The 27,275-nt window shown below is 40.4% G+C and overlaps 1 protein-coding gene across 4 annotated transcripts in view; it reads right to left on the minus strand.

The window, feature by feature from the left end:
- The window catches only part of LOC127446612 (caspase recruitment domain-containing protein 14-like), a 41,766-nt gene extending 15,015 nt beyond the window's left edge, over positions 1 to 26,751 (minus strand). For 3 of the 4 annotated variants that reach the window (XM_051707669.1, XM_051707666.1, XM_051707670.1), the window contains exons 1-13: positions 26,443 to 26,751; positions 25,806 to 25,943; positions 21,894 to 22,100; positions 20,351 to 20,469; positions 18,327 to 18,485; positions 18,106 to 18,225; positions 17,750 to 17,875; positions 12,203 to 12,352; positions 11,802 to 11,936; positions 3,015 to 3,118; positions 2,588 to 2,661; positions 2,341 to 2,407; positions 2,040 to 2,256 (exon numbers count right to left, since the gene is read on the minus strand). In XM_051707669.1, coding sequence (XP_051563629.1) covers positions 2,040 to 2,256; positions 2,341 to 2,407; positions 2,588 to 2,661; positions 3,015 to 3,118; positions 11,802 to 11,936; positions 12,203 to 12,352; positions 17,750 to 17,875; positions 18,106 to 18,225; positions 18,327 to 18,485; positions 20,351 to 20,469; positions 21,894 to 22,100; positions 25,806 to 25,943; positions 26,443 to 26,653 — 1,827 coding nt within the window. In that variant the 5' untranslated portion in view covers positions 26,654 to 26,751. The remainder of the gene's footprint in view (positions 1 to 2,039; positions 2,257 to 2,340; positions 2,408 to 2,587; positions 2,662 to 3,014; positions 3,119 to 11,801; positions 11,937 to 12,202; positions 12,353 to 17,749; positions 17,876 to 18,105; positions 18,226 to 18,326; positions 18,486 to 20,350; positions 20,470 to 21,893; positions 22,101 to 25,805; positions 25,944 to 26,442) is intronic. The other variant, XM_051707668.1, reaches the window with a different exon arrangement.
- Between the last annotated feature and the right edge of the window lie 524 nt (positions 26,752 to 27,275).

Raw genomic sequence — 27,275 nt, forward strand, 5'->3', positions numbered from 1 at the left:
CTCCAGGGTTTCGGCACCACTGTAAGGACAGGCAAGGAGGAGGCAGGAACTGGCTGAACAGTAAACAAACTTTAATGATATAAATGAACTTAAAACAACATAAAACATAAGGACACAGATGCACATGCAACGTGGCTACATGTGTCTCTCTCTCTCGCACTGGCACCTCCGGCCGCCCCTTATCACGCTCTCCCGCTGATCAGCTGATTCAGCGCCAACCGTGCTCCATCATGGCCCGGCCACGCCCTCCTCCTCGTCACAGTGTTGAATGCAGGAGAAATGGCCAGGAGTAAAGACCTGATCGACTTTGACAAGGGCCAAATTGTTATGGCCAGATGACTGGGTCAGAGCATCTCTGAAATGGCAAGGCTTGTGGGGTGCTCCCGGTCAGCAGTGGTGAGTACCTACTGACAGTGGTCTGAGGAGGGACAAACCACAAACCAGCGACAAGGTGTTGGACACCCAAGGCTCATCGATGTGGAAGGAAAACAAAGGCCATCACGTCTGGTCTGCATATGGGGCTGTGTAGCGCAGACCAGTCAGAGTGCCCATCATGACCCCTGTCCACCGTCAAAAGCACCTACAATGGGCACCCGAGCGTCGGAACTAGACCTTGGAGCAGTGGAAGAAAGTCGCCTGGTCCGATGAGTCCCATTTTCTTTTACATCACGTGGACGGCCATGTACGTGTGCACCGTTTACCTGGAGAAGTGATGGCACCAGGATGCAATATGGGAAGACGACAAGCCAGAAGAGGGAGTGTGATGCTCTGGGCAATGTTCTGCTGGGAAACCCTGGGTCCAGCCATTCATGTGGATGTCAGTTTGACACGTGCCACCTACCTATACATCGTTGCAAACCAGGTACACACTTTCATGGCAATAGTATTCCCTGATGGTAGTGGCCTCTTTCAGCAGGATAATGTGCCCTGCCACACTGCACACATTGTTTGGGAATGGTTTGAGGCACAAGATGAAGAGTTCAAGGTCTCCAAATTCCCCAGATCACAATCCGATTGAGCATCTGTGGGATGTACTGGACAAACATGTCTGATCCACCATGGCTCCACCTCACAGCTTACAGGACTTAAAGGATCTGCTGCTAATGTCTTTGTGCCAGATACCATAGGACACCTTCAGGGGTCTTGTAGAGTCCAGGCCTCAGCGTTTCTGCACTGTTTTGGTGGCATGCAGAGGACCAACAGCATATTAGGCAGGTGGTCATAATGTTTTGGATCATCCGTGTATATATATGAGAATAATACTATGTGCTGCATTGTTCTAAAATTAGTCGAGTGGCATCACAGATGGTCATCAACTCTCGGATGGATGACACATCAGTAAGTAAGCTCACTGACGTAGCCACGGGTGGGCCTGGGTGCTTAAGCGGACAAACAGCATCTGTGAGTAACACTGTCACCGGGCAATCCTGTTAATTTTTCACAGCAAAATGACAACATGTGCATATACTATGCATGCACACTCTGTGGGTACTCCTACTGTATACAGTACTTGTTCGCAGAAGATGACATTTAGTCCAAACCAGCCAGGGACTTAAAATGAGTTTGACACCCCTGCTCTACGGCTACATGATGTCAATTTATCAATCACCATAGTTTCTCCTGTCCCTATACTACCCCAATGATGCTTACATTTTTACAAATTTCACAGGGAACGTCCCCGGATCCCTATATAATCATCATTATCTGTTCTCCGCTGATTTCTGCAGAATTGCAGCTTCTGTCATTCACAAAATTTCTACACATCCCCCACCCCTTATTAACTATTTTGGCTAATTTGGGTATGCTTTCAGCTACCAATAATATTGTAGTTCTCTCAGCTCCATTTAACACATTTTACTACGTTACAATTCCTTCCACAGAATTCTGCAAATTTTCCCTCAAACTTAATGCAGAAAACGAATATAAAATGTTTAAATGTTGACGTGGCCTTAAACTTAAGAGCTGAAATTCTAGAAAACCCTAGGTTCATCTGTATATGTTCTTCAAGCTTCAGGGCATAAAAAACACAAACATCTCACCTGGAGTATCTGAGTTCCATGGCTGATGCCAGCGCTATGAGCCGATGATCCTTCGGTCACATGATACACAAACACGCCCGTCTTATTTCCCCCGATGACCTGTAGCTGGTTCAACAGCATTTCTCCATGGACAGAGATGGTGACCACGCGACCAGTAATACGCAGGGCCTGGGGTCTGGCGCGCACTAGGAAGGGTGGAACTGATGCTCTGGAGAAACTAGGTTTATACAACACTTAATTGCTTATGAGTGTGACCGTTTAAAAAATAAATATGTTTGTTAGCTTTTAAAGGTCATTGTACCTGTCGGAAGGGCTCCTCTTGGTAATGGGACAGGGAAGAGATGCTGACAATCTTGGCTCATCAACATCTACAGTAAATTATAAACAAGCAGTATGTGTTATCTCTCCCAGGATGGAGGTAAACAGGGGCTTAATGTTCCATTATGATCCACTCAAATAGCCACAAATATGTGTGACTGAGTGCACACAAATGTGACAGAATTACATTTTAACTAATATGAAAAGCAATGGAATGTAGGAGGAAGTACCTTCATTAATGAAAACAAAATCATTATCCAGGTCTAGAATGCTAAGGGAAGAGTCATCCATCAGCTCCTGACTGCTGAGAAAAGGAACATAGACTTTTTTTACTTCAAACACAGACATATATAATACATGACATCTTTAACTTGTACACACTTAAACAATGACCGCTGTCAGTTTACGAGTTTGTTTTATGATTATGTCCCTGAGTTAGTGGAACATCCTTCATAATACAATTAGATGAGATGTTAGGACCACAAAGACTAGGAAATAGGAAACACTAATGGGTGTTGTACACATACAAACAGAAAAGCTTTAGCAATAAAAAGTGTGCCTCAGACAGAAATAAGATGTAGTTATGATGTATGAGGGGGGAGGAAATGTATCTTACAATGATTTACTGTATGAGCAGCACACCAGTGAATATCTCACCTGTCATTGCTGGAGGGGAAGTGTAACTCTCGTCTACGGAGAGATTCATAACAGGGAGGCTCCACTTGACTGGAACACACACTGCTGATTCCTTCATCAGTGAACTGTTAAAGATTGACACACACAAACTAAACTGAATTTTAAGATTTAATGCATGGTAATAAACATTCACTTACAAACTGAACAGCTGCAAATTGATAAAGGTTTAAGATATGGAGTTCATCCTCTCCATGATGTTTTGTATGGGAGCACCTTAAAGCACTGGCTTATTCCAACTCTCAAGGAAGGTTAGCTCTAGAATCCTAGCTCTTGTGTTTAGTAACCATGACGATTTCACTAAAACTTATTTACTCCAACAGTAATAATCAATAATACATGTTTCCTGCAAAAGCTAATGAGGTACTAGAACATTCTCGCTGGCTGAAAAACATTGCAAAAAAATGTTAACCCACAAATGTTACCTCAAGGATCTATTTCTAATTGTTCTAAACCTCTATTAAAGTTTTGTTTTCTTTCTCGCATTTGCACTTTTCCCACACCCAAGTATGTTTACATATTCAAACCTCAGCTCCTGAGTAATTGCCAATCAGCTTAATCAATTATACCGCTGTCCATCTTCCAATCACAGCAACTCTACTCTAATGTAAGCACTGATTAATAACCATCTGCTTTGAATAAGTATTCTGTCACAATTGAGAAGCAACTTGTATAACACCCTGAACTCCTTATCCTTTGTTTGTGCACATCCATGATCCAAGTTAATTCCATTTAGTTTCCTTCACACTGTTTATGTTTCCATGTTTGTTATAAGTTTATTTTATAATATGAAATGGTGCTGTCCTGTTTGAATTGAATTGTAATTTGTATTTAGTGTTCCATTTAGAAACTGTACATTTCCATATACATACTTGCTTACACCTCTACATACTCCTGTCCTAAACCTGTCTTCTGCCTATATGAATAATGAATAAAGTGGTCAAAGGAATAATACTGTATTCTGTGTTCTTGGTGTTCCCCTGCTGGTATCAAGCCAGTCATCAAGCCACACCTAAGTTCCTTAAAGCCTTTTGTTGGCGTAAACCTTATTTGTCAGGTTGATTTAGTAAGATTAAAGGAATATTCTGGGTTCAATATGAGTTGGTGTTTTTTTTTTTGTTTTTTTTTTTTATGCAAAAAAATTCTACTCTCGGAAAGATATTAATGAAATAAGTGTGTGACCGCACTAGACTCTGTAAACAGCAAACATAAAAGTGTCTGGGCTGTGGTCTCTGATGCTTTCTCATTATTGTAGTTGCAGCGACTTAATGAAGCTTAAGGCTGAAATATGTAACTTTGTGTTAAAATTCTGTTCCAGCTTAATACGCAGAGAGACCTATAAGTAAGCCATTCAGAGGTTAATTTTCTTAAACTGTGAGAACTATGGTACTATGAAAATTATTTAGTTTTGAGTGACCCGTTTAGACCTACCCTAACAACATTAACCAGTTGTGTTGGGGGCGGGACTATTTCATTGTTTGTCCAATGGCAGGCATGGGGCGTATTCAGAAAACTATTTTGAAAATTTTTATTTTTGCAATTCCATTTGGTGGCGCTAGTGTCACTGAAATTACAAACTTCAGCTTTAATGCAATATTTTATGCCATGTTGCTCATAACATCTGTCAGTTTAGGGTGCTATTTTGCTGCTGTTTTTGCTTCTGCTCTGCATTGGTCTCAAAAAAGCTCATTTGGTATCTTTGGAGTGTGGGATTTTGGATAAAGGGGGCGTGGCTAAATTTGTGGAAATTCCAGAAAGACTAAAATCACTTACAGCATCTTTAAGAGCAGTCGACAGAATTAGTGGCATAATGTTGATTACCACAAAAATGTGTTTAAATTTATCCCTTTTCTTATATATATATATATATTTTTTAAATCAAGATTACAGTGACACACTTACAATTGAAGTGAATGGAGCCAATCCGTATTTTTTTTTTTTTTTTTTTTTTTTTGGAGGGAAGCTTATAATTTCATTTTTTGTTATAAACAATTTTATTGATTCTAATCATAAAATATACAAACACAAAATAAAAAAAAACTGAATCAATTATTCACATTAAACCCCTCCCCCGGAACATTTTTTTCTCCCATAATCACTTGAGAGAAGACGAAGCTCCATCCACCAGACTCTGAATTAACAGGGAGTAATACACCGATGCCTCATGACTTTTTTCAAAAGCAGTAATCACCACTTCCAGAGTATCTGCCTCATCAGTGTATACTACTCCCAAAAATAGTACAGAACTGGTGGCGCAGCTGTAAATACCTAAAGAACTGAGATCTAGGAATGTTAAAATGTTGAACCAAATTTTCAAAACATCTCAGCACTCCACTCTCATATAGGTCACTGAGTGTAGTAACCCCCTCTTAATCCACTCTGACCAACAGAAAGGCGACTTATTAATATGTAATTTCGGGTTCAGCCATATGCTTGAGGCAACATTTAAATAAATGTCTGAATTAAACTCTCTGTACACTTTTGTACAAACCACGTGCAAATGCGAGATAACGGGGTGTGACTTAACTTTTCTGGTTAGATTGATAGAAAGGATTTGCAATGGCGAAATAGGGGCAAGGACTTCCTGTTCAATACAAAACCAGGGAGGGGCTCTCTCAGATGGAAGCGACCAATGAGCCAAATGTCTGAGACCGAATGCATAATAATAAAACAAAACCTTGTGTAGGCCTAACTCACCTTTGTCAATCGGCCTATGTAACTTGTTGAAATGTAATCTGGGACATTTACCATTCCAAATAAAGGACATCGCTATGCTATCAAATTGCTTGAAATAAGAGAGGGGGACATCTACAGGGAGAGACTGTAGCAGGTAGTTAAATTTTGGAATACAATTCATTTTAATAACATTAACCTTCCCAATCATAGATAAATGTAATGAAGCCCACCTACTCACATCACTCGAAAACCTTTTTAAAGGGTCAAAATTAACTCTTTCTAAATTTGCTGGGAATAAAATGCCCAAATACTTAATGCCCTGTTTGGGCCACTGTAAGGCACCTGGTTGAAAAGCTGTTACTGGGCAGTACGCTGCCAGAGCCAAAGCTTCGGATTTAGACCAATTGACTCTGTAAACTGAGAACATAGAGAAGGAATTAATAATCCTGTGGAGGCAAGGCATAGATTTAATGGGGTCAGAGATGAATAATAAAATATCATCTGCATAAAGCAAAAGCTTATGTGCCACACCTCCCGCCATCACCCCTGGAAAATCATCCTCCTTTCTTATCGCGGTTGCTAATGGTTCCATGGCAAGACAGAACAATAATGGGGAAAGAGGGCAACCCTGCTGGGTGCCCCTATCCAGAGTAAAATAATCTGAAATTAATCCATTTGTTTGCACCGCTAAAAAAAACTAAACTCTAAATTACTTCCTCCACTGCCCCACGTTGAGATACCCTCAAAAATGCTAAATGATTGCCCCATTTCTTATTGTAAGATTCCCTAACCCCCATCCTAATGCTCGACCCCTCCTCGAAGGCAGCCACCCTCCCCAACTCCGCACACCACTCTGGGAACGAGGGTGCTCCATCCAACTTCCAACTCCTCAAAATAACCTGCCTACCAATCATCACACTGGTCAAAACTCAGTCCTTCATGTACTTATCTACCAAATCCATGACCTCCCTATCTCCCAAAATACAGAGTCTGGGGCAGAAAGAGACCTGAGTGCCCAACACATCACACACAAAACTTTGCACCTTCAGCCAAAATTCTTGGATCTTAAGGCACCCCCAAAAAACATGGATGGTGTCTCCATCTTCAGTATGGCATCGCCAGCAGATGGGTGTGTCCTTAAGACCAAGCCTATACAATCTAGAGAGGGTCCAATAAAATCTGTGTAAAATCTTAAATTGCATAAGGCGAACCCTTGCATCTCTAGATGCAGACTTTATGTTTTTTAGAATCCTTGCCCACGCTCCCTCCTCCAATACCAAGTTTAAATCTTTCTCCCATAATCTTTTGAGAGAATTTAAAGCTCCATCCCCCAGACTCTGAATTAACAGGGAGTATTACACTGATGCCTCATGACCCTTCCCAAAAGCAGCAATCACCACTTCCAGAGTATCTGCCGCTCTAGGGGGGTGTATGCTACTCCCAAAAACAGAGCAGAGCAGGTGGCGCAGCTGTAAATACTTATAAAATTGAGATCTGGGTTTCCCAAAATGTTGAATCAAATTTTCAAAAGATCTCAATACTCCACCCTCATACAGGTCACCAAGTGTATTAACCCCCCTCACAATCCAATCTGACCAACAGAAAGGGGACTTATTAATACATAGTTTAGGGTTCAGCCATATGCTCGAGGCTACGTTTAAATAAATATCAGAATTAAACACTCTGGACACTTTTGTCCATATCGAGTGCAAATGCAAAATAACGGGGTGCGACTTAATCTCTCCAGCTAGTTTGATCGAAAGGCTTTGCAGTGGCGAGATGGCAAGAACTTCCTTTTCAATACAAAACCAGGAGCTCTCTCAGATGGAAGCGACCAATGAACCAAATGTCTAAGACTGAATGCATAATAATAATATAAAATCTTGGGTAGGCCTAACCCACCTTTGTCAATCGGCCTATGTAACTTACTGAAATTTAACCTGGGACGTTTACCATTCTAAATGAAGGACTTCGCTATGCTATCAAATTGCTTGAATTAGAGAGGGGGACAACTACAGGGAGAGATTGTAGCAGGTAGTTAAATTTTGGAATACAATTCATTTTAATAACATTAACCTTCCCAATCATCGATAAGTGTAATGAAGCCCACCTGTCCACATCATTCGAAAACCTTTTTATTAAGGGATCAAAATTAACTCTGACTAAATCAGACAATACAATTCCCAAATACTTAATTCCCTGTTTGGGCCACTGGAAGGCACCCGGCTGGAAGGCCGTTACTGGACAGTACGCTGTCAAAGCCAAAGCTTCGGATTTAGACCAATTGACTTTGTATCCTGAGAATTTGGAAAAGGAGTTAATAATTCTGTGGAGGCAAGGCATAGATCTAGTAGGGTCGGTGACGAATAATAAAATATCATCTGCGTAAAGCAGACGCTTATGTGCCACACCTCCCGCCGTCATCCCTGGAAAATCATCTTCCTTTCTTTTCGCGGCTGCTAATGGTTCCAGGGCAAGACAGAACAATAATGGGGAAAGAGGGCAACCCTGCCGGGTGCCCCTATCCAGAGTAAAATAATCTGAATTTAACCCATTTGTTTTCACCGCTGCTACAGGGTGTCTATAAAGTAACTTAATCCAACCAATAAATGTACTCCCGAACCCATACCTTTCCAAAATCTTAAAAAGATAATCCCATTCTACCATATCAAACACCTTTTCGGCGTCAAGAGAGATGGCAGCAACTGGACATTGATCATTCGCTACTGACCAGATGATATTGATGAGACGCCTAATATTATCAGAAGAGCTACGGCCTCGAATAAACCCCACCTGATCTATATGTATAAGTGATGTCATAACTTTACTTAATCGATTAGCCAGAATTTTGGACAACATTTTTACATCTAACTGGATCAGGGAAATCGGGCGGTAACTTTTACACGTGCTTATGACTAGATTCAGACTGATCCAGGCTTGTGTCATGGTTGGAGGAAGCTTTCCATTCTTTAATGATTCTGTATAAATTTCTAACAAAAGTTGAGCCAATTCTGTAGCATAAGATTTGAAAAACTCAGAGGAAAAGCCATCCAAGCTCCTCCAAGTTTATCTCAGATTCAAGAGAATTTTTTTGCACAGTCGTCAGTTTAGGGAGATCTAATGGTTCCACAAAGTTCCTAATATCTTCATCAGTGGATGAAGACGTGGAACCATAAAGATCAAGATAGAACTCTTTAAAGGCATTATTAATATCAATAGCCGAGGTAAATATTTCACCACAAGCAGATTTCACTGAGGGAATGATAGAAAAAGACTCTCTCTGCTTTATATATCTAGCCAAAAGTTTTCCTGCTTTGTCACCCAACTCAAGGTATGACTGTCTTGCCCTGAATAACCAAAACTCCACTTTCCGTGACAAAATAGTATTATATCTATATTTAAATCGGGTCAATTCTCTGAGGCCATCAGATGACATACGGCACTTCAGCTCTGCCTTGGCACTTTTAATATTTCCTTCCAACTCCACAAGTTCTTGTGCTTTGGATTTTTTAATGAATGAGGCATACTGTATGATCTGACCCCTAAGAACCGCCTTAAGTGCCTCCCAAGCCACGCCCACAGAAGATACTGAGGACCAGTTGGTCTCCATATAAACACTGATTTCAGTCTTTAACATTTGTTGGAAATCAGGATTTTGCAAAAGGGACACATTAAGGCGTAAACTATATGATTTATTTTTCTCTGTATATGGCAACACCTTTAAACTCACCAGAGCATGATCTGAGACTAAGATATTTCCAATTAAGCAATCAACAACAGATGAAATGAGGGATTTGGATATAAAAAAAAAAATCTATTCTAGAATAAATCTTATGGACTGATGAAAAAAATGTATAGTCCCTACCAGATGGGTTCAAAAGTCTCCAAATATCTGTAAGACCAAGATTTTTACACATCCTGTGAAGCGTCAGTGTTGCTCTAGGGGGCTTACACACTTTCATTTCACTATGATCAAGGACTGAGTCCATCAAAAGATTAAAGTCTCCTCCCAATATTATATCATGAGGGGTGCCAGCGGCTTGCAACATCCCTTCAAGATCTATAAAAAAGCCTTGATCATCAACGTTAGGTGCGTAAATATTAGCCAAAATCAAACTTTGCCCTTGAATTTCAACTAACACAATAATTACTCTTCCTAATTTATCTTTAATCTGTTTGAGACATTTGAATTGTAGATGTTTATTTACCAATATAATGACTCCCTTGCTCTTACTTGAGCCAGCACTAAAAAAAACATGTTCACCCCATATCTTCCCAAATTTTCCAGCTTTCTGCGGGGAGAGATGTGTTTCTTGAAGAAACACTATATCATATTTCTTACGTTTAAGAAAAGAAATAACCTTCCTTCTTTTTATGGGGTGCCCCCAACCCATTTACATTCCATGTGGAGAGAGATAATACATTCATATTAACAACTGACATATTGATATAATAAAAAAAATAAACTGTGTGTCAAAAACAAAATTATACAGACCACATTCCCCATTAGTGAAACAATCAACCCCCGGACATCCCCCCGAACAAAACAAACAGAAAAAAGAAAAATGTGCGCATTAACCACACGCACGAAAGCACCAACCAGCGACAATCCCTTTAAACTCAAAAGGTCCATGAACGCCCATGAGCCCCCACGACAACTTTGCCATCGGATTGCTAAATTTTGCCTCACGCTCAGGAATTCCAATAATTCGGACATTGTTTCACCAGTTACGATTCTCTAAGTCTCCCAACTTTTCCCAGACCGGTTAGCGGGTTAGCAGCTAATTCCCCCTCCGATGACTCCAGATAATCGATCCACTTCTCGATGTCCCCGATTCTTGTAACCAATGAGAATTTAGTCTCCATCACAGTGATCAATCGATGTATTACAGCAAGATCCTCCAAATCCACCAAGACCGTCGCCAGTATTACAGACATACTCTACAGCTGACGCTGGATTTCTCCTACCGCACCTTCCAAACTGAGTCCCTGGTCTGCAACCCTATCTGGGGTATTTTGAATTCTTTGACATGTTGACTTCATAGAACAGTTATGTAGCAAGGTGTATCGAATCTCACTGGTTTAAGACACAAAAAGAATTAAAAACTAGCAAAGTGCGCTGAGCTTGCCATTCACACATCCGACCCCTGCATGGTGCCAATCGACCTACCGATCTGTAAATGTTAAAATACTGTTTCAAAAGTATGGTCACAAGACATAACCAATTTGCGTGTTAACATGATTTTATTGTTATAAATCACTTACCTTTTCTGTGAAAGGTTATATCCAATTTTACAACTTCGTTGCAATTACAACCTAACCGAGTAAACCTTAAAACAACCTTAAAAATTGTGATTTAAACAACTTTAAAGCTAAAATGATACACAAGTTTTAACAGAAGAATTAATGGAAGTTCTTTTATAAAATACGTTTTACATTGCTGCCTTTAATCCCTCCAAAAAATTGTCCCACTTCCATTGTAAGTGCCTCACTGTAACCTCGATTTTTGAAGAAATTTCAGGCTTGTTGGAATACTGCATCGATAAAATATATGTAATATAATTACATGTAATATAATATATGTAATTAATCCTCTAATCTGAATGTACCAGAGGTATTCCAAGAGTGCTAATATTTAGTATAATAGCACTGGGACACTTCAGTTTATGTATCACTCCGCTTGTCTGTGTTCGCTGCTTTCCAAACAGGGTGTCAATCTGTGCACTACTCTGTAACACGCAATGGTTGATTGATTCTGCTTTGGCTTTGTTTGTAACTATTTTCATTAGCTGAGTAAAAATAGATTAAATAATTAGCCATATTGTGTCTTACTGAAATGTTATAGAAATGTTGCAGTCATTCTGTTTTATTGAATCTGTGATTACCTGCCATACTCTGGTCTGCCCCCTTATATTTAAGGCTGAATCTAAACCATGCTGATATATAGTATAACAGCACTCTTGCTTGTGTGATATTGCTTAAGTATTTAATAAACCATGGCAATGATGGTCCCATACACATCCATAATTATTCAATTCACACTATGCTTAGATGATCAAAATGTTATAACTTTACTTCAGAGGTGTCATACAAGTGGAAACACTCAGGGTGGAGGGCATCCATGCGACGTAGACGTACTCTGGCAGGGGAGCTGCATGGGGGGCACTCACTGCTTGAGTCTCGGCTGCTCTCCCAACTGAACTTCCTGTCCTGTTCATGCAAGATACATAATGTTAAAAATAAAGGCCTAATGTGCTTGTGTTTAGGTAACACATATCTACTGTATTTCATTTTACTGAATTCACAAAATAATTTTACAATATGTTGATGTGAATGTGCTATATTGGGCTCAGGTCTGAATTTATCCAAGTGAGCATTTTCTACCCAGTCAAAATAATGAATGTGTGCTGTAACAACTTGTTGATCAAGGTCTCAAATTTATAATAAAATGGGAATGGCTGATGAGTGAATGTTACCCTGGATTTTTGTCTTTCCTCTCTTTGTCTGCTAAAGACATTCATGGTGAACACCTTCTCCTGTAGCTCCATGAGTTGACCTCTCAGTGTGTCCTTCTCCGCCAGACTACGTGCAGTCTGGGCCTGTGCCTCATCACGGGACAAATACGCCTGAAGAAAAACCCACCTCAAGCATATGTTATCAGGAAAGCTTCTATGAAACCTATGAAAGTGAAACCTTCTGCACAACTTGTCTGGTGTAGATTTGTCAGCCTTTAGGGTTTTATGTATATACTGTATATATATATAGATAGATAGATAGATAGATAGATAGATAGATAGATATGCTGCTACAGTTCTACTCAGCAGTCATTGAGTCTGTCCTCTGCACTTCAATAACTGTCTGGTTTGGTTCAGCTACAAAATTGGATATCAGAAGACTACAAAGGACAGTTCGGACTGTTGAGAGGATTATTGGTTGCCCCCTGCCCTCCCTTTAAGAACTGTACCCTTCCAAAAAGGCTGGAAAAATCACTCTGGACCCCACTCACCCAGCCCACTGCATTTTTGAACTGTTGCCTTCTGGCCGACGCTTCAGAGCTCTGAGCACCAGAACCATCAGGCACAGGAACAGTTTTTTCCCTCAGGCTATCCATCTCAGTTAAAACTGCCCCATTGAGCAATAATTATGTGCAATTCACAGTTAAGTCTTTTTATATTTATCCAACACATCCTACCTCTTCTGCCATTACATTCCCTTGCAGTGTATAAAGCAGATTTGCATATAAATTTGCACTGCGTATGTGTATGTGTGTATGTATGTATGTATGTGTATGTGTGTATATGTATATATATGTATATGTGTATACTTTTGTACATTGGTTCTGCAATTGCACACCGTAAACCGGACTTTAAATTCCTCAATGCCGACCCACTGTTTACAAACATGGCAGTGGAGCCCTTTGTCTGGGCAGCCCGGCCGCGGAAATGCAGAAGGAAAAGGGGAAGGAGAGCCGGCGTTCTCATCAGAGTAAGACGTTGCGCAAATCGACCCCCACTACCCAGTATTCTACTGGCAAATGTTCAGTTTCTGGACAACAAACTCTGTGAGCTGCAAACACGGATCTCTTTCCAACGAGAGACGAGGGACTGCTGCATTATCTCATTATCTACTTTACAGAAACTTGGATGTCTGCTGAGATTCCAGATTCAGCCATCAAACCCGCGGGGTTCTCCATGCACTGAGCGGACAGAGCGAAAGACCTCTCAGGTAAAAGCAGAGGTGGTGGTGTATGTTTTATGATCAACAAATCCTGGTGTGATCAAAGGAATGTACATTCTATCAAGTCTTTCTGCTCTCCTGATCTGGAATTTCTCATGCTTCTGTGTCGACCATTCTGGCTACCGAGGGAGTTCACAGCTGTCATTATTACATTCCGAACCAAGCCGCCATAGACCGGGCACTCAAGGAACTGTATGGGAGTATTAGTGAGCAGGAAACCGCGCACCCCGAGGCCGCTTTCATTGTGACTGGGGACTTTAACAAAGCCAATTTCAAATCAATCACACCAAAATACCACCAACACATCAGTTTAAACACGGTTTTGGACCACTGCAACTCTCCCTTCCGGATGGCTACAAATCCCTCCCCCGCCCACCATTTGGCAGATCGGACCACTCTTCCATTCTGCTTCTGCCCGCTTACAGGCAGAAACTGAAACAGGAAGCACCCACCCTCAGAACGATCCAGTGCTGGTTGGACCAATCAGATTCTATGCTACAAGACTGTTTTGATCATGCGGACTGGGAGATGTTCCAGTCCGCCTCTGATGACGACATAGAGATACACTGATAGCATAACGTGTTTCATCAGAAAGTGCGTAGAGGATGTTGTTCCGACCAAAACAATACGCCTCTTCTTCCTGAGATGGCTGAGGAAGTTAGGAATGAACCACCACATCCTCACACGGTTCTACACCAGCACTATAGAGAGCATCCTGACTGGCTGCATCACTGCCTGGTACAGCAATAGCACCGCCCACAACTGCAAAGCACTGCAAAGGGTGGTGTGAACTGCCAGACATATATCATTGGAGGTGAACTTCCCTTCCTCCAGGACATCTATACCAGGTGGTGTGTGAAAAAAGCTCGGAGGATCATCAGAGACTCCAGCCACCCGAGCCATGGACTGCTCTCACTGCTATCATCAGGCAGGCGGTATCACAGCATCAGGACCCGTACCAGCCGACTCCATGACAGCTTCTTCCCCCAAGCAATCAGACTTCTGAACTCTTGATCTCTCACGACCAATATACATCAGCACTGCACTTTATTAATCTTATCTCACAGTGGACTGCCATAAATTATATTATCTCTTAACAACACACTGGCAACTGACTATCAACCAACAGCCTGAATGTCAATACAGTAAAATACAACCTACTGTATATTTTATATATACTTTATATACTATTTTATTGTATAATGTGTATTCTATATTGTGTGTATTGTATTCTGTTCATTGTATATTATTATTTGTATATTGTGTTGTGTGTAATTATGTGTACATTAGATATGTAAATTGTGTTGTGTAAATCTGATGTTTATTGTAAATTGGTATATGTCTCATCACTGTCATGAATGCTATGTTGCTCAGAACTGCACCCAAGACTTTCACCCTCTATTGCACTTGTGTATATGGTTGTGTGACAATAAAAGTGATTTGATTTGATTTGATCAAACACAGTTGAAAGCTAATTGGTTCATTAAATGAAGCTTAACATTGTCTTTGTGTTTGTTTTTGAGTTGCCACAGTATGCAATAGACTGGCATGTCTTAAGGTCAATATTGGGTCAAAAATGGCAAAAAAAAACAAACAGCTTTCTCTAGAAACTCGTCAGTCAATCATTGTTTTGAGGAATGAAGGCTGTACAATGCTTGAAATTGCCAAAAAACTGAAGATTTCATTCAAAGGTGTACACTACAGTCTTCAAAGACAAAGGACAACTGGCTCTAACAAGGACAGAAGGAGATGTGGAAGGCCAGATGTACAACTAAACAAGAGGATAAGTACATCAGAGTCTCTAGTTTGAGAAATAGACACCTCACATGTCCTCAGCTGACAGCTTCATTGAATTCTACCTGCTCAACACCAGTTTCATGTACAACAGTAAAGAGAAGACTCAGAGGTGCAGGCCTTATGGGAAGAATTGCAAAGAAAAAGACACTTTTGAAACAGAAAAACAAAAAGAAAAGGTTAGAGTGGGCAAAGAAACACAGACATTGGACAACAGATAATTGGAAAAGAGTGTTATGGATCTTAACCTGATTGAGCTTTTGCAGGATCAGCTAGAATGTAAGGTGCATGAGAAGTGCCCAACAAGACAGCCACATCTATGGCAAGTGCTACAGGAAGCGTGGACAAACCGTATCTGGACAAACTGACAACTAAAATGGCAAGAGTCTGCAAAGCTGTCATTGCTGCACGTGGAGGATTTTTTGATGAAAACTCTTTGTAGTTTAAGCAGTTCTGAAAATGTTCTTCAAACTGTAATAGTAATTTTTCATGTTATTAATGTCCTGACATACATTGTGATCAGTTGAATGCCACTGGTGAATAAAAGTAGCAATTTCTTTCCATAAGAGCAAAACCTTTGGCTAGCAGTGTCTATATAAAGTTGCAATATATATATATATATATATATATATATATATATATATATACACACACACACAGTCTTGTGAAAAAGAAAGTACACCCACCTTGAATTCTATGGGTTTACGTATCAGGACATAATAAAAATCATCTGGTCCTTAGCAGGTCTTAAAATTAGGTAAATACAACCTCAGATGAACAACAACACATGAAATATTACACCGTGTCATGATTTAACAGAAATAAAGCCAAAATGGAGAAGCCATGTGTGAAAAACTATGTACACCTTAAGATTCAATAGCTTGTAGAACCACCTTTAGCAGCAATAACTTCAAGTAATCGTTTTCTTTATGACTTTATCAGTCTCTCACATCGTTGTGGAGGAATTTTGGCCCACTCTTCTTTACAATGTTGCTTCAGTTCGTCGGGGGATTGTGGGCATTTGTTTATGCACAGCTCTCTTAAGGTCCCACCACAGCATTTCAATCGGGTTGAGGTCTGGACTTTGACTGGGCCATTGCAACACCTTGATTCTTTTCTTTTTCAGCCATTCTGTTGTAAATTTGCTGGTGTGCTTGGGATCATTGTCCTGTTGCATGACCCAATTTCGGCCAGGCTTTAGCTGTTGGACAGATGGCCTCACATTTGACTCTAGAATACTTTGTTATACAGAGGAATTCATGGTCGACTCAATGACTGCAAGGTGCCCACGTCCTGTGGCTGAAAAACAAGCCCAAATCATCACCCCTCCACCACCGTGCTTGACAGTTGGTATGAGGTGTTTGTGCTGATATGCTGTGTTTGGTTTTCGCCAAACGTGGCACTGTGCATTATGGCCAAACATCTCCACTTTGGTCTCGTCTGTCCAAAGGACATTGTTCCAGAAGTCTCGTGGTTTGTTCAGATGCAACTTTGCAAACCTAAGCCGTGCTGCCATGTTCTTTTTAGAGAGAAGAGGCTTTCTCCTGGCAACCCTTCCAAACAAACCATACTTGTTCAGTCTTTTTCTAATTGTACTGTTATGAACTTTAACATTTAACATGCTAACTGAGGCCTGTAGAGTCTGAGATGTAACTCTTGGGTTTTTGCAATTTCTCTGAGCATTGCATGGTCTGAAATTGGGGTGAATTTGCTGGGACATCCACTCCTAGGAAGATTGGCAACTGTCTTGAATGTTTTCCACTTGTGAATAATCTTTCGCACTGTAGCATGATGGACTTTAAATTGTTTGGAAATGGCCTTATAACCCTTCCCAGATTGATGGGCAGCAACAATTGCTTCTCTAAGATCATTGCTGATGTCTCTCCTCCTTGGCATTGTGTTAACACACACCTGAATGCTCCAGACCAGCAAACTGCTAAAACTTTGGCTTTTATAGAGGTGGTGACACTTGCTGATGATCAATTAATCAAGGGCATTTGATTAGCAGCACCTGGCTACTACTTAGCCTCTTAATTCCTATGGAAGCAGTAAGGGTGTACTTAGTTTTTCACAGATGGCTTCTCCATTTTGGCTTTATTTTTGTTAAATAAATCATGACACGGTGTAATATGTCATGTTGTATTTACCTAATTTCAAGACTTGCTAGGGACCAGATGATTTTTATTATGTCCTGATACGTAAACCATAGAATTCAAGGAGGGTGTACGTTCTTTTCCACATGACTGTGTAATATATATATATATATATATATATATATATATATATATATATATATATATATATATATATATGACATTACTCACAAATAAAGGGATATTCTCCATACCGTATTCCATTCTTTGGGACACTACACTGAATTTTAAACAGATACTGTACAAACTGATTTCTGCATTGTTTAATCTGGAAACATTAAACCTTTTTAAGATGAATAGAATGAGTTTGTATTGTCAAAGCGTTCTGATGATGCTGACCCTGTCTCTCTCAGCCTGCACTTCTCCCAGCTGACTCTGGAACAGTGCGCTCTTGTGCTGGTACATCTCACAGTCCACAGTTAACTTCTCCACCTCCAGGGCCAAACAGTCCTTCTCTTCCAGGAGCTAAAGGAGGAAGGAGGCAAGTGTGATGAGGGTGTCATAAAAAGGTGTATATTTAAAAGAAAATTTTTAAAGAGAAAAAGAAAGAGGTACAAGATGCAAAGAAATAAGAGATATGAATTCTTGCTTTCTTGCCAATGTTAAAATAACATGGTCTAATGCAGAAAAAAAAAACAAAACATTGAAAGCCAAATAGATAGACAGTACTAAGATTCAAACATAAAGAGTTTTACCTCCTCTTTCTCTTGCTGGAGTCGTTCACTCTCCTCACTTAGTCTACCAACCTCCTCAGCAAGTTCCGAACGTCTGTCTCTGGCCTCTTCCAGATCCTGAGCCAGGATATCCTGACGTGCCTGAATGAAAGACAGATAGACAGATTTACAATGAAGATCAGTACAATAAAGTTAAGTCCCAAAATTGGTTGACTTGCTATGAAAATTGATCTTTTTTTCACCGGGGAGAATTTCTCAGCCTCCAGTAACTTTGCACGTAGAGCGTTGATCTCTTCCTTGAGCTGCTGTGTGTCACTGAGAGAAATATTCTTTAAGGAACGCTGCCTCTGCAAGTCTGTCTCTTTCTGAGCCTTCCTTAACTCACATTGCAGCTGATAAACCTGGAGAAGAGTTTGCATTATGCTCTTAATTTATTGAAAAACAAACCACAGAAAACATCTTTTTGTGTTGATTATACTACTTCTTTTGGTCCTATTATTGATTCTCTGCCAAGGGCAGTGAGTTTGACTGCTTTGAACCTTCCCTTTTTGTTGAGTAGGTGTGGTAGAGTGACACAGAAAAATCTTCAGCTTTTTGTTTTGTTAATAGAGCAAAAATTTTAAAGCATATGGGTTCAGGTTTCTTCTAAACAAATGGCTTAAATTTCACTGCCCTGTAAACATGGAAAAATAAACAGTGGTTACACAAATTTAGTCAGATTGGACCAAATATAAGTGATCTCCAATATGATTATGAAAGCTTGGTAATAAATTACAAAGATACACTATATTGCCAAAAGTATTCGCTCACCCATCCAAATAATTGAATTCAGGTGTTCCAATCACTTCCATGGCCACAGGTGTATAAAATGAAGCACCTAGGCATGCAGACTGCTTCTACAAACATTTGTGAAAGAATGGGCTGCTCTCAGGAGCTCAGTGAATTCCAGCGTGGTACTGTGATAGGATGCCATCTGTGCAACAAGTCCAGTCGTGAAATTTCCTCGCTACTAAATATTCCACAGTCAACTGTCAGTGGTATTATAACAAAGTGGAAGCGATTGGGAATGACAGCAACTCAGCCATGAAGTGGTAGGCCACGTAAAATGACAGAGCGGGGTCAGCGGATGCTGAGGCACATAGTGCGCAGAGGTCGCCAACATTCTGCAGAGTCAATCGCTGCAGACCTCCAATGTTCATGTGGCCTTCAGATTAGCTCAAGAACAGTGCGTAGAGAGCTTCATGGAATGGGTTTCCATGGCCGAGCAGCTGCATCCAAGCCATACATCACCAAGTGCAATGCAAAGCGTCGGATGCAGTGGTGTAAAGCACGCCGCCACTGGACTCTAGAGCAGTGGAGACGCGTTCTATGGAGTGACGAATCACACTTCTCCATCTGGCAATCTGATGGACGAGTCTGGGTTTGGCTGTTACCAGGAGAACGGTATTTGTCTGACTGCATTGTGCCAACTGTGAAGTTTGGTGGAGGGGGGATTATGGTGTGGGGTTGTTTTTCAGGAGCTGGGCTTGGCCCCTTAGTTCCAGTGAAAGGAACTCTGAATGCTTCAGCATACCAAGAGATTTTGGACAATTCCCTGCTCCTAACTTTGTGGGAACAGTTTGGGGATGGCCCCTTCCTGTTCCAACATGTCTGCGCACCAGTGCACAAAGCAAGGTCCATAAAGACATGGATGAGTGAGTTTGGTGTGGAAGAACTTGACTGGCCTGCACAGAGTCCTGACCTCAACCCGATAGAGCACCTTTGAGATGAATTTGAGCGAAGACTGTGAGCCAGGCCTTCTCGTCCAACATCAGTGTCTGACCTCACAAATGCGCTTCTGGAAGAATGGTCAAAAATTCCCATAAACACACTCCTAAACCTTGTGGAAAGCCTTCCCAGAATAGTTGAAGCTGTTATAGCTGCAAAGGGTGGGTCGACGTCATATTAAACCCTATGGATTAAGAATGGGATGTCACTTAAGTTCATATGTGTCTAAAGGCAGGTGAGCGAATACTTTTGGCAATATAGTGTATGTTTAAAGCAAAAAAAAAAAAAAAAAAAAAAAAAAAGAAAAGAAAAGGAAATTAATATTCAAAGGAGAGAATGACAACACACACACACTTCCTCTTGCAACAAAAATCTCTAAATATGTTATGACTTGTGTCTAGTGGTGGAAGCCAAGGAGAGAAGGCAATTTGTTTACTGTATGTCTGCTGAATGGCAACTATAGTCACACACAAAGCACACACAAATTTGAGTTCCTCACCTGTAGGTGCAGTTCTCTGTTGTGTATACTGGAAGCAGACTTCTCCTCCACAGCTGTGGTGTATCTGACATACAGATCACACATCTCATCTTTCTGTTTCAGCCAGTCTCTGTGTAAACCTGCGCAAAGGACAACCTAACATTTATATACACTCACTGGCCACTTTATTAGGTACACCTGTACATCTACTTAATCATGCGATTATCCAATCAGCCAATCGTGTGGCAGCAGTGTAATGTATAAAATCATGCATAAATGGGTCAGGCGCTTCAGTCACTGTTAACACCAACCATCAGAATGGGGAAAAAATTTGATCTCAGTGCGATTGTTGGTGCCAGACGGGCTGGTTTGAGTATTTCTGTAACTGCTGATCTCCTGTGATTTTCACATGCAACAGTCTCTAGAGTGTAAAGAGAATGGTGCGAATAACTAAAAACATATAGCGAGCGGCAGTTCTGTGGGCAAAAAGGGCTTGTTAATGACAGAGGTCAGATGAGAATGGCCAGACTGGTCCAAGCTGACAGGAAGGTGAGAGTTACCCAAATAACAACAGTTCCATGCAGAAAACATTTCTGAACATACAGCAGGACGAATATTGAGGCAGATAGGCTACAGCAGCAGAAGACCCCTCCAGGTACCACTACTGTCAGCTTAGAACAGGAAACTGAGGCTGCAGTGGGCACAGGCTCACCAAAACTGGACAGTAGACGATTGGAAAAACATTGCCTGGTCTGACAAATCTGGATTTCTGCTGAGGTACACAAATGGTAGGCCCACTGCAGCTTCAGTTTTCTGTTCTTGGCTGAAAGAGGTGGAACCCAACGTGGTCTTCTGCTGTTGTATCCCATCCGTCTCAAGGTTCGACATGTTGGCATTCTGAGATGCTATTCTGCTCGCTACAATTGTACAGAGGTGTTACCGAAGCCAACCTGTCTGGCCATTCTCCGTTGACCTCTCTCATCAACAAGGTGTTTTCATCCATAGAATTGCCGCTCACTGGTTGTTTTTTATTTTTTGCACCATTCTCCATAACATCCAATTTGAGACTGTTGCGCGTGAAAATCCCAGGAGATCAGCAGTTACAGGAATACTCAAACCGGCCCCTCTGGCACCAACAAACATGCCACAGTCTAAATCACTGAGATCACATTTTTCCCCATTCTGATGGTTGATGTGAACATTAACTGAAGCCCCTGACCCATATTTGAATGACTTTATACATTACACTGTTGCCACATGATTGGCTGATTAGAAAATCACATGAATAAGTAGATGTACAGGTGTACCTAATAAAGTGGCCAGTGAGTGTATATACATACAAAGCATTACCACTTAAATAATATTAAATATCATTAATAACTTTCATAAACATAACACATCATTAGTTAATATAACATTCAAATAATTTGAAATGTCATGAAACTTTTATTCATATTTTGCAAATGTATCCATATTTGAATGTTCATATACTACGATCTGTTAAGCAATATATGTTTATCAATGATTTTTTTAATGTTGATGTTGTGCTATGCCAAATGCTAACCTGCAAGGTGACTGCGTAGTCGCGCATGCTCTCCCTGCATCTGGCTGAACTCTTCAATATTCTGTTGCGCCTGCCCCAGTTTCCCCTCCAGTTCACTGCACCGGGCTCGCAGTCGCGCTGCCTCGTGTCGCGCCTCTTGCAGCTCCGTCTGCATACCGCTCACAGCACGAACCAGGTACTCTGTCAGCTCAGTGTACTTTATCAGGCCTGGTAAGCACAGAGGCAAGGTTTTACTAATTACTTCTTAGTCATTTAGCTGACTTTTTGCCAAAGTCACTATTGTACACTTATTATAGGTTTAGCCCCTCTGGAATTACTTGAGATTTAGGCCAAGTCCACACTAAAATGTTTTCGATTGAAAACGCTACCTTTACATATCAACAGTGGAAAGACATTTTCCTCCACCAAAAACGGAGGCCACATTCACACTCAAACTCAATTTTCAGTTTCCTAATGTCAGTGTTTTCCAAAGTAAGCGGTAATGGAGAGCGTTTTCTAAATGCTTCTTGGTCGAGGAAAACACCATTCTAGTGAGGATGAAATCAATGCATTTCAAACAAAAATGTATTAGAGTGGTTCTGACCAGAGACTTTCGTAAATGCTCCGCAGTACTGCATACTTTGGTTAAAAGATTTATGACGTAAGAAACAGAAAACTGAATTTTCAGCCAAAAACCCATTGGTGTGGACGTGGCCTAAGTTTCTTTGTAAGTCAAGGATGAAATGATGCTTGTGGTAATGGTGAACCAGAGTAACAGGGGCCCTCACTGGATAGGGGCCCACAGAAAGGCTATTTTGACATTCCATGATAATTTTATAAAAACTTTATATATAGTAATAACATGCTGCTTGTAGGAATAAAAACGTCTCAAGACTTCCCAAGAAAAGGAAAATGGTCTAATCCTTCGGCCAGCAACCCTAACCATGAGTGGAAGTGATGCCCCCTTTTGGAATTGGCACAACCCCCTTTTGAAGTAACCCCGCCCCTTCTGGATTAACCCCACCCTCTTTAGGAGATTCCATCCCCATTTGGAGATCTCCGGCCTGCAACAATACCTACTTGGCACGGTGTGCAAATTGTGCACGTCATGTTGGTTACATTACTTAATCCGTTAATTTATCTACAGAAATGAAGCCGAAAGCAGAGAAAGAATGAGAGGTAGCAGACAATTGGAGTTTCTTACACAAAAAAAGCAAGCCATATGTGTCAACACTAAGTAGGTAAATATTTATTAGATATCCGTGTAAAAAAGTGAAGCAAAATCACGCTCATCGAAACCCCAGGCTCGAAACGTAACCTACAGTGCATCCGGAAAGTATTCACAGCACTTCACTTTTTCCACATTTTGTTATGTTACAGCCTTATTCCAAAATGGATTAAATTCATTATTTTCCTCAAAATTCTACAAACATTACCCCATAATGACAACATGAAAGAAGTTTGTTTGAAATCTTTGCAAATTTATAAAAAAATAAAATAAAAAAATCATCACATGTACATAAGTATTCACAGCCTTTGCTCAATACTTTGTTGAAGCACCTTTGGCACCAATTACAGCCTCAAGTCTTTTTGAGTATGATGCTACAAGCTTGGCACACCTATTTTTGGGCAGTTTCTCCCATTCTTCTTTGCAGGACCTTTCAAGCTCCATCAGGTTGGATGGGGAGCATTGGTGCACAGCCATTTTCAGATCTCTCCAGAGATGTTCAGTCAGGTTCAAGTCTGGGCTCTGGCTGGGCCACTGCAGGACATTCACAGAGTTGTCCCATAGCCACTCCTTTGTTATCTTGGCTGTGTGCTTAGGGTCGTTGTCCTGTTGGAAGATGAACCTTCACCCCAGTCTGAGGTCCAGAGTGCTCTGGAGTAGGTTTTCATCAAGGATGTCTCTGTACATTGCTGCATTCATATTTCCCCTCGATCCTGACTAGTCTCCCAGTTCCTGCCGCTGAAAAACATCCCCACAGCATGATGCTGCCACCACCATGCTTCACTGTAGGGATGGTATTGTTCAGGTGATGAGCAGTGCCTGGTTTCCTCCAGGCATGACGCTTGCCATTCAGGCCAAAGAGTTCAATCTTTGTTTCTCATGGTCTGAGAGTCCTTCAGGTGCCTTTTGGCAAACTCCAGGCAGGCTGTCATGTGCCTTTTACTGAGTAGTGGCTTCTGTCTGGCCACTCTACCATACAGGCCTGATTGGTGGAGTGCTGCAGAGATGGTTGTTCTTCTGGAAGGTTCTCCTCTCTCCACAGAGAAACGCTGGAGCTCTGTCAGAGTGACCATCGCGTTCTTGGTCACCTCCCTGCCTAAGGCCCTTCTCCCCCGATCGCTCAGTTTGGCCGGGCGGCCAGCTCTAGGAAGAGTCCTTGTGGTTCCAAACTTCTTACATTTACGGATGATGGAGGCCACTGTGCTCACTGGGACCTTCAATGCTGTAGAAATTTTTCTGTACCCTTCCCCAGATCTGTGCCTCAATACAATCCTGTCTCGGAGGTCTATAGACAATTCCTTGGAATTCATGGCTTGGTTTGTTCTCTGACATGCACTGTTAACTGTGGGACCTTATATAGACAGGTGTGTGCCTTCCCAAATCATGTCCAATCAACTGAATTTATCACAGGTGGACTCCAATCAAGTTGTAGAAACATCTCAAGGATGATCAGTGGAAACAGGATGCACCTGAGCTCAATTTTGTGTGTCAATGCAAAGGCTGTGAATACTTATGTACATGTGATTTTTTCATTTTTTATTTTTAATAAATTTGCAAAGATTTCAAACAAACTTCTTTCACATTGTCATTATGGGGTATTGTTTGTAGAATTTTGAGAAAAATAATGAATTTAATCCATTTTGGAATAAGGCTGTAACATAACAAAATGTGGAAAAAGTGAAGCGCTGTGAATACTTTCCGGATGCACTGTATGGTAGGAACTAATTTTGGAACCTGTGTAAATGTCAGTTACCAAAATCTACCTGAGAGCAGTAATGCTTCAGGATAGACTGAACAACCTGGCACTCCTCTCATTTCAGACAACTAATGGCAACTTTGCCAACAAGAAAACTCATAAATGTATACATGCATAATTTATTTTATCAGAACGCAGTTTTTATATATATATATATATATATATATATATATATATATATATATATATATATATATATATATATTATTCCTTGATTCAAAGAAAATTTGTGATTGAAAATAAAAAGCTGTGAATGACTTATAAATAATGTTAATTATCCATCTAAAACATTTATATATATTACCCCCACCAAAAACCAAATTGTTTAGAGGGCCCTAAAATAGTTCTGTGCCCGGTGCCCAACATTTAGTGCTATGCCCCTAATCAAACCTACAACCTTTCAGTTATCAGTCCAGATCAAAACTGCAGGTTTTGAGTACAAGCTTGTCATGCATTCAGAAAGCTAGTCAGCAGGGCCAGTAATTAACCAGGGCTCGCAGCAAAAAATGCCACTGAATGTGACAAAAATGTCCCAGATATTTTCAATGTGGGGACAAAATAGCCCTAAAGTGAATTCCTCAGTTTTTTAGATGTTATCTAACATTCTATATTTCATAATATTCTTTTGGTTTAGTATGTGTTGTTAAGTGTTTTTTTTGTTTGTTTTTTTTAAAAAACACTCATCAGCAGTAACATCAGAATCTATAATAGAAGTAAACAGTAGTTTGTATAATCTAACAAAGATATCTTGTGCATTATTTACAGCTAATTTTGTATTTTTGTCTTGATTGGTCTTAACAGGTAACAGCTATAGTTGTTCAGATTGAGAGTTTATTTCAATTAAATAATTTAAATGAAGTATTTGATGTTAATGGTTGGCATATTGTCTGTTTTTATGTTTACGTAAAAACGTGTACACTGCTCAGAAGTAAGATGCGAATTGGCTCACCACTGAAGCCTGAAGGCTCAGTGCTGGGCTGGCGGCCAGTGATCTGTGTGTAAAGAGTGGGGTAATGGATCATCAGACTTTCGAGTAGAGCCATGGCTCCATTACGGCCCTGCACACGCAACAGATCCAGCATATGACCTGCAGAAAGAGATAATAATCATAATAAATGATGTACATAAGTAACATTCAAACAGCAATGTTTTATTTCCCAAAATTATTACAATCTATCAACTCTCTCTCTTTTCTCTTGATTACTTTGTTTTCTTCTCAGTTATCAGCATGCTGTGATCCAGCTGATTTGTTTGTCTGCATCTAATATTTTCCCATATAAGATTGCCCACCCAACTTTCTGTACCTGCTAATATATATATATATATATATATATATATATATATATATATATATATATATATATATATATATATATATATATCCGCTGCTCTAATTCCAAAACAAAGATAAAATTTAGTCCTGAAGGGGAAAAAATCTATCTTCTCTTGCGCCCTTACTTAATATTTGTTTTTAGCCTGATTCTGTCTATTGTAAATTAGCTGTACTTCATAATCCTTTTTCCTATCATACTCTGGTATATTTCCAGCCTCTCTCCTCCAATTCCCATCAGTCACGGGTGTCTTACTGGTTCTCATACTGCGGTTGGAGAGTTTGAGACAGGTAAGTATCTCATCCTCGTCAAGGTCTGTAAGCACACGCGCCTGCCGCAAGTAAGGGATGAGCAAACAGGGACGGACACCGAGAGAGATGGCATGACGGTTGTCATTGATTAGATCCCATAGTTCATCTTCTTCCAGATCTTTCAGGTCCGGGGTGTTCAGGGCACTCTCAGTCATGCTGAAATTCCCAAATCAGACTCTCTGAGTATTTTACAAATGCTAAAGAAACTAGGTATAATCAAAAGAAACAGGTCCAAAACACACACAGGCATGAACAAACGCAAGAGCAGGAGTGAAATGAGAAATAAGAAGAAGAGGGAATGTAAAAGAGAGTTAAAATAAATCTCCTCCCCTTCACACCCAACAGGTGTGTGAGTGAGGAAACCTGAAAGACAAGGCGAGGTTTTTCCGACAACACACACACAAACATACTGTACACAGACCAGGTTGTGTGGATTTCCCCAAAAATAAAAACAAGCACATATCTTTTCAAACACAATTTGAAGATGTCTGACATTACAATTTATTTATTCCTATAATGGGATTAGACGAGGTAGTTGTGGTTTGGATTATTGTTTATTTCTTAAGATATACAGAGTATATTTTTTTTATTATTTATTTATTTATTTTTTTTACAAAGCAAACTACAACACATAATCACACGCTTTTCTTTAATAATCCGCCTGTGTTCCTGACACAATTTTATTAATGAAAGCATGCTTTTCCTATCTAAAGCAAATGAAGCAGGCTGTGGACAGGTTCAAAGTCCAGCAGGAAAAAGGAAATGAATGAGGGATTT

The sequence above is a fragment of the Myxocyprinus asiaticus genome, chromosome 9, assembly GCF_019703515.2.
Source record: "Myxocyprinus asiaticus isolate MX2 ecotype Aquarium Trade chromosome 9, UBuf_Myxa_2, whole genome shotgun sequence".
In the NCBI taxonomy this organism is placed as follows: domain Eukaryota; kingdom Metazoa; phylum Chordata; class Actinopteri; order Cypriniformes; family Catostomidae; genus Myxocyprinus; species Myxocyprinus asiaticus.